This window comes from Eucalyptus grandis, chromosome 5, assembly GCF_016545825.1.
Source record: "Eucalyptus grandis isolate ANBG69807.140 chromosome 5, ASM1654582v1, whole genome shotgun sequence".
In the NCBI taxonomy this organism is placed as follows: domain Eukaryota; kingdom Viridiplantae; phylum Streptophyta; class Magnoliopsida; order Myrtales; family Myrtaceae; genus Eucalyptus; species Eucalyptus grandis.
The window spans coordinates 48,581,568-48,589,986 of record NC_052616.1 but is presented as its reverse complement, the minus strand read 5'-3'; the positions used below and the strand labels follow the sequence as shown (position 1 = coordinate 48,589,986).

General features: G+C 37.7%; 1 protein-coding gene across 5 annotated transcripts; it reads right to left on the bottom strand.

Annotated features, from left to right (window-relative positions):
• Positions 1-1,298: 1,298 nt before the first annotated feature.
• On the bottom strand, positions 1,299-5,287 carry LOC104430209 (protein GID8 homolog). Of its 5 annotated transcripts, none has more exons than XM_010042967.3 (6): positions 5,077-5,287; positions 4,664-4,823; positions 4,443-4,549; positions 2,702-2,833; positions 2,327-2,483; positions 1,299-1,796 (listed from the first exon to the last, which is right to left on the bottom strand). In XM_010042967.3, the coding sequence occupies exons 1-6, from the start codon at positions 5,113-5,115 to the stop codon at positions 1,672-1,674; spliced, it is 720 nt and encodes a 239-aa protein (XP_010041269.1). In that variant the 5' UTR covers positions 5,116-5,287; the 3' UTR covers positions 1,299-1,671. The 5 variants fall into 5 exon arrangements, with proteins under 5 accessions (XP_010041269.1, XP_010041270.1, XP_010041271.1 ...); XM_010042968.3 differs by having other exon boundaries at positions 4,443-4,546; XM_010042969.3 differs by having other exon boundaries at positions 5,095-5,287.
• Positions 5,288-8,419: the final 3,132 nt, after the last annotated feature.

Genomic DNA, 8,419 nt, shown 5'->3' with positions numbered 1-8,419 from the left:
GAAAGCCTTCCTCCTCTGTTTCTCATCATGCTGACCTCGAAATCTCATTCATGTCCTTTCATTTTCCCGTCTTTTTGTCTTTTTTTTTTTTTTTGCCTTTTCCCATTTTCGAGATTCGATCACAGAACCTGAACCTGTGCCGCCGTGCCGGTGCCGGTGCCGGTGCCGGATGAGTGTGGCTCCATAGCTAGAATTTGCGAAATAGATGTGAAGGATCACACAAGATGCGAAGGATCGCACAAGTTGTACCTGAGTTTTGTCGACGAGCGAGTCAAGAATATCTCAGATTCGCTCTCTATGTTGGAAGCATAAAAATGAGTGTACCAAACGAGCCTAACATACTTTTACTGAATGAGCCTAACATACTTTCTTGAAAAAGTAAATTGGTCGAACGAGTGCCGCAAAACACTTTATAAGCAATAGGACAACCCCAAAAACTTTGTAATTTTCGGTGCATTATATTCTTCTGGAATTGGTTTATTTGAAAATCCAGGTGTTCTTATGTTAAATATGCCTAAGAAATGTTGCGGTACACTTAACGATAACCCGACAACATCTTATGACTTGGGATGAGTAATTGCAGCCTTAGGTATCATTCATGGGAAAAATCTAAAATTTATTTGTTGTAATGCACTGAAATGTCTAGCCAAAATAAAATAGCAATAATGCCCACATCCACTTCGCAAAAATTGTTTCTAAGTTATCTTTCATAGTCACTCGACAAAATTAAACTCTTTTGGCGAATTGGGAAAAGGTTGATAAGAAGAGTTTTGTCTGAGCCATGGAAATCTAAAGAGTGCATTTTCAACAGGTTCGTTTCCACTTATGGTGTTTGATCAAGTTTGGTATCTTTCGAGATGAATGCAAGTATAGAATAAGTATATACCAAATGAACCTAGCATGTAGATTTTTGAAAAAAGTAGGCCATGGAAATCTTAGGAGTGCACTTTCACTTTACCTTTATACTTGAAAATTGTTATTCGGTCAGGTCCGCAATCTTAATGCAAGTATGCCAAATGAGCCTAGCACGTCAAACTTTTTGAAAAAGTACATGATAAACAATCGACAAATCCCTTAATTGGCGAGCCATCAAACTACGGAAAATTTATAATTTTGAGCACAATTAATTGCTTTATGTAAATGGTAATTTATGTTTTTGAAATTGAGGCATATATTACACAGAAGTCCCAGTCAACCAAATTTATAATTTCAAGTGTAATTAATTTAAAAGGTAATCGCCCTCGTGTGAGTTGAAGGCAATAATAGACCTAACAAAGCATTGCACAAAAATCCCAGCCTACCAAATACACCAAAGCACATAATGAAAATGAGAACAAAGTCACAATGTTTTACCATATTAACAGTACAGAAAGGAAAGCTGAGGAGTCTTCTACTCCTTTTCACATGACATGCCAAATGAATTTGTGATCAGGCGAATGGATGAGATTTTCATCATCATCTGTACAACTGCTCAAGATCAAGACCAATGAGAGCATCCATCCAGAACGTGGGGGAACAGGGATGTATTGAAGGTAGAAATGTACAGTCCAAGAAACAACAAATCCCTACTCTAAATGGGAGCACAGAATGATGATGAGAAATTCTCCTATCCTCGTGGCTCTGCCTATTCGCTTTACCCGGGACCTGAATCCTGCACACAAGGGGATATCTTCACGATGCACTGGGATCTTCAAGCTTCGCCGTGGACAAATCTTTTATTCTGGGGTATATAGCTTTCTCGTCAAGTTGGTTCTGGGCCCACACCAACATCTTCAATAAGCTTGGAAGTTTTGGATCTGTGTTTCGAGCAAAACGGACAAAGTTCTCTTAAAATCATTACACGGATGAAACTTACGAGGCGGAGAGCATCATGCATCCTGGTAAAAATGGATTATGCTGCAGATGATGTGAAAAAGTCTCATTGACATGCCCGATTTGAAATAAAAAGCATCTAGCAAAGATATGACTCTTTTCTGCAGGATTAGCTAGAAAGCAACTCATCTATGCAAGAGTACTGCTCTGTCATTGGACACTCATGACATTCTCTTCTTTTTAGCCAATTCTGAATTTTTCTAGTGACCTAAGCAGTCATAATTCCTGAATCAAGAACTAATAGGATGTCCCAAAAAACTTGTACCCCCAAAAAAAAAAAAATGTTCATGCCATGGACACATTGCATTCCCTAGTCGTATTCCCAGCAAAGTAAATTACAGCAAAAAAGGGTGCACAATTAAAGGACCAGCAAATGATCTCGATCCATTATCTGCGGCAATCATAAAAGCAATCACTGATGGCAGCAGGCACGGAAGCAAATTTCCGCACTAACCTTTTTCATGACTCTGGCTAGTAAGTATAGCTGCGTTCACTTCACTAGCTGTCTTCAGGCGCTGTGACATATCTAGAAGGTCCCCCACAGGACAATTGGAGACATCTTCAAAAGCCAGCAGTGCTACAGTCCTCTCCAGCTCTTCTAAGAAGCTTTGCTGAAGAGAATTGAAGTTTTGATAGGTCATCTCTTATGCACATAATGAAAGTTTCTAATAGAAAGTGATTGTATCTCCAGCTTTGCATCACATCCAAGAGCAACTGAGGAAGGTTTACTTCTAAAGTGACCAAACATACTTAAAATTAACAGTAAGACAAGATAAAAGCACAGATAACTGTGTATGACACTGCAAAGTTAAGAGAGATCAAGAGGTACATTTTCTTCCCCTCTTGGTGCAAGCTCCTCCTGAGCAAACTCAAGAGCCTCTTCTACTTTTCCATTCCGAATCAGTTCTATCAATCTCTGCTGTTGAAGGTGGAAAAAGAGTTGGGGATTTGTATCTAGTATCTGCAAGAAAGAAATAGTGGACATGGAATTAATAGGATGAAAATTGAAAGAAGATCAAATTCGTCTATCAAGATGCAGAACATAAGAATAAATTGAGGTTAGATGGTACCCAACATATACTTTTCAAATTTCCAGTCTAAAGACAATATGTTTATAGGTAGCCTAAAGGCAATATCTCAAGCAATTGTTGCTGAAGATTATCAAGGAAATCCAACAGCTCCACTCCAAATATACAGAGTACCAGATTTTGATTCACTTAACATATACTGAATTTTGTCTTTGACTTTCTCATTTTCAGATCAAGATCAAGATCAACATAATCTAATTTCACCCAACTCAACTAGTGTCCATTTAAGGTAGATTTCCTCATAAGAGTCTATATTCGGGTTATGCAAGATGCATTGCATAAGATGTAGCAAAAACATATGCAAATCCTGCTCAGCCTTGTTGAACAAGGAAAAATGCACCTCATACACATCCATGAGCAAATTGTTGGCATGCGAAAAAAGCCCAACACAAACACCTTTCTCTTTATCTCCACAACCAACCAACCTCCCTTGCCACATTCACTTTGAAAATGAGTGGAAAAAGAAGTGGTTGAAAATGGAGCACTGAAAGGAGAGAGTGGGGGGATTATGTGCAAAGTCTACCAATGGTTAGCAGACGTGATAATAGCGACTAAACTGAAAGTATTGAACTTGAAATCACACCTACAGGCAGGAAGGAGTCAACTGAATTTTCATGAGTAAAGAGACTCGGTGGAAGGTGGCAATTCTAATGCTTTTGAGCAATTACAACAATTAAACTGACATAAAATGGTGAAGCTGGCAGTGATATCTCACTTTACCATGCCAGCTGAGATGGCATGGCATAAATGATCGAGGGTCTTTGAATGAAGGAAGTGGAAAGGATATGAAATTATCAGATAAAAACACAACATGGCAGGGCTGTAGCAATTACAGAGGGTGAAACTTTTTAAATGGTCTAACAAATTTACTGAAAATAATGCACTGAATTCGAACGGTGGGTATTGAATTTGGAGAATATGAGATTTGATCAAATTAGTGGGTAGGACTCCCAGTAGAGTCCTTGATATGAAAATCAAATCCTTGATACAATCTTTTGGTTGCACCAGTGATAAAAGAATCTGCAAACTATCTTTCTTGTTTCTTTCCCAAGGACAAGGATATTCTCGACAAGAAACTCGCTAAGGAACAGGTTGCATAAACATGGGGATTTCATTAATTCCATGAATTTGACTTCATTCCCAAACATATTAGGAGCTACAGAGCTATATCAGACTGAACAGTTGGGTGAGGACTGTTTGCAAGATTTTGGCTGAGGCATCAGTCCCCAGATTGAACAAAGTGCTGGTCAAGGCAATTGAGAAGTCCCAAAATGACTCTGTAGAAGGAAAAGGGAATCTAGATGCTAATTTCAACAGCCAATATATGATGGCAGACAGCTGCCTAAGATATCTGGCGAATGTAGCTATGTGCAAGTAGGACACGAAGCAGAGCATGCTCAGAGAAAAGCAAATGATATCCGCTTTCATACATTTCATCATAACCAAAAGCAATCCACAGTCAAACAGAGGACATAGCCTTACTTCAGGATTCAAGTCGTTGACTTTCTCAATTGCATCCTCCACATTCCCACACTGCACTGCTTTCTTGACAGCCATGCGGTCGGTGATCGTGGAAAGATCTATATCTGCTGTAATCAATAAGGCACTACACAATTCGAATAACTCACAACACCACCGCACCATGAACTAACCCAAATCAACTCGAATGGCGCGGAAAAACAAACTGATAATGATAAGGATACGTTCAGTGCCCGACTCCTTCCGGAACTTCTCGGCGGCGTCCACAAAGCCCTCGGTGACGAGGAAGTTCATCACCAGCTTGTTCATATCTTCCTTCCTGATCTTCACATCGTTGAGCCTCTTCTCCCAATCCTCCTTAGTAATCACCTTCTTCGACGACCCCTGCGCAAACCCAGAAAAGAAAAACAGAAAAGACACGAAACCCAGATCAGATAAACCTCGGACGACCTGGAGACGGCACAGAAATGCGATCCAGAACGCCAAGAAAACCGCTCCAACACGCAAAGCGGGAAGAACCCACAAAGAAGAAAGAACCAAGAAGCAAACTTTTCACCATGGGAGAGAGCATCAAGATCGTGGGGGGCGAAAAAAGATTTCAGGGGAACAGAATTGGAAGGAAGAAAACGAGAACAACCCTCATAATCAACTTCACCAAGAACGTTACTTGTGCCATTCTCTTTCTTCTTCTTCTTCTTCAAGGCCGGTGCGCGACGCTCGACGCCACGCGGGATCTCGCCATCCAAAACCCAAATCCCCAAATCCCCCACCCCGATCGTCTCCTCCAGACTTCGTCAAGATTCTTTGCTTCCGCAGGTGGAGAACAAGAAGCTGATCTGCACAGAGAAAGAACAGAGAGAGAGAGAGAGAGAGATTAGGGCTCGTTCTTCCACTGTTTCGATGGGCCCTCTTTGTGCTGGGCCCGTGTGGGCCGGCCCAGTTTTGCCCATTTCTTGTTAATTTCAACGCACAAGGCAATAACAAATGATTATTGAGACATAATCATGTTTGTTCATAGGTTAATGAAAACATGAACTGTAACCAAAATTCCAATAGGCTGACGAAATTTAATTTAATTTTTTGGGATCATGTGAAATATGTTTTTGATTGGTAGACCTCATTGAAATTCATTAGTGGTTACGACGCGACATTGAGAAGTGATTCGTAATTTTTTTTTTTGTTATAGTTGAATTTGGAAAGTTATATATTTTTAAGTCGCTTTATAATGTCTCAAAATAAAAATCGTAGATTGGGACTGTACTGAAGTGGATGGCATGATATTTGCCTCGATAATTATCCCGAAAATCATAAAACTTACTATTTGATATCGATAGAAATTAATTTGATTGAAAAAACACAATAATATAAGATTATTTGGAAAAAAAAACAATAGCAAAAGATTATTCTGAAAAAAAAAAAAAACTGTTGTAATATGTAGTAAATGTTCTTTTTGTCATAATAAGAGCTTACTTCATTTTGTAGTACAAGTTTCTTGCAAAAACAAAATACTGAATTATGATTTCATTATCTTATCATTACCTAATTTATCTAAATGAGAATGGGAGTATTTTGTCTCATTATAAACTTGCATGATGCTAAGTTGAAAATATTTTCCATATTCATAAAAAAATAAAAATTTACTCGAGATCTTTATATCTTGGAACATCTTCAGACTATTCAATATCTGTGGTAAGATAAAAGAGTTTTCACATAAAAATAAAAGAAAGAATAAAGTTGCATTAACTCTATCATAACTTCACATCACAAATGCAAATTAAACGCAATCATTCCTCTATAAAGAATTATTACTATTTTCGCCTAAAACCGTCATGTACATATTGATGAAGACATATCTCTAAGTAAGCTTATTTAGTGCATATTTCATTACCACTTTATTTTTCTTTATAAATTTTTGCAACTAACTAAGCTTAAAAACATGCACATATGATACGAAAACTGAAACAATTAATGGGATAAAATCATCATTGAAGTATATGTCAACTCGATTTATCTCCGAAAAAAATTAATTTTCCTATTTAGAGATGAAACTCTCATGTTGTTATATTCGAATCTCATCATGTATTAGTTCATGCTTAATGTATTTTTGAAGAATATACAAAGACCACACACACTCCAAGTCGGGTTCGGGTTGCTAGTCACCCTATAAAGTGGTGATTTTTTTGTAATAACATTTTCAATATACATGCCAAACCTAGATATAGATTTCTAAAAGTTGGATCTTCATATATTATGCCAAACTCAGGGTAGGAAGGAGTAGAAATTTTAAATGGCTCTTTTTGGATTGGTATCGATAGATTTTGGGTGAGATGCTATGATATTACAATGTGTTTGAATTAAATTAATTTTCGATGAGATAGTCATTTGTGTTCTAGTTGTTTATGTTCTCTCACCGCCATGGCATCAAATCTCAGGTCCGCCACTCCAATCGTGCTTTTTTTTTTTTGGGGTCGGATCACCGGGCATGTTAAATGGTTCAAGTTTAAACAACTAAATTTAGAAGAAAGCCTTCAAGTTTAAACAATTTGATTGGAAAAGATTGGAGCAAAGCCAAGCAGCTGTAAAACCTTTGTCCTCAAAGAGCCATGTTCTCGACTTCCTCTTCCCCTCCATACGGTTAGTGTATTCGTACAAAAGCTTACACGCCTATCTAATTTGTTAGCCACTTGAAAGTAGAAGCCCTAACGAAGCACCAACTCTTTCCAGCTGCAGAGCCATCGCACCGACGCTAATTAGCTAGCGGACCGTCGACCACCGCCCCTTGAAACCCGGCCGCAACCACCTAGAAGCTCTTTTGATGGTAAAGTCAAGCTACTTGCCGTCAATTAATAAATGGAAATTTATCTCTAATGGATAATGTGATGTCACAGAATTTTCCATTTTAAATTTTTTAAATAATTTAGCCATCAATGTGCTTTTTTTTATTTTTATTTTCATTACTACACATAATAAAAAATCTCAATACAGAATATACACTCCTACTTTTGCTGCGCACTCTAATTCAATCCTTAAAAGAGATGTTCCAAAGAACTAATTTAAATGTGCCCGAACTTTGAATTCCATCAATTTGTAAAATATTTTAGGATGAACCTAAACTCGGTAAATGAAAACTCTAGATTCAAAGTAAAAATCCTGCTCACCATTTGACTTGAGAGCACAACAGTGTACTATCAATTAGCGAGTACAATCACATGTCAATGTCAATAGGAAAGTCCACATATTAGTTAAGTTTGTTGAAAATAATGTAATCCATGAGTTGTACGCAAATGACTAGAAACATGTGCACAATGAATAAGAGTACATGCCATGAACAAACATTGCAACTAATGAGAATAGATGCCGGGAGCTAATACCCAGTTTAATGCTTAGATAAACATAGATAAGCATAAATCTCATGTGCACAAATACCATGTAGTAGCTCACCTTATACACATGTGAGCTAATATCCGATTTAACACTTAGATACAAATAGATGAGCGTACAATCTCATGTGCACAAATATCACATAGTAACTCATCACTATACACATGTGAGTATTTATTTGCTACTCGTCACTAGTTAGGACTCATATCGACTAACGAGGCATCGCCAACTCATGGGGCAGAATCATTAACACATTTTTGTCATGTCTTAGTCCATCCATCACAAGTGTTTTCTATCTCAACAAAGGTAATTACACCATTGTACAATTGCATAACAATAGCCGTCCATACTCATTCTCATTATATTTCCTTTCTTTTCTCGAACTTGGACCTCAAGTCCATAACATCACGTAACAGGCTGCTCAAGCTACATCAGGCTATATGAGTCATTATTTTGTGTATGATCGTAAGATTTCATGTCCTCTCAACTTTAGAGTGATCCTTGCTCAAAAAAAAAAAAAAAAAAAAAAAAAACTTTAGAGAGATCCATGTTAGATGGTAGAACATCTGCATTTTCTCAAAGTCTTATACACATACTCA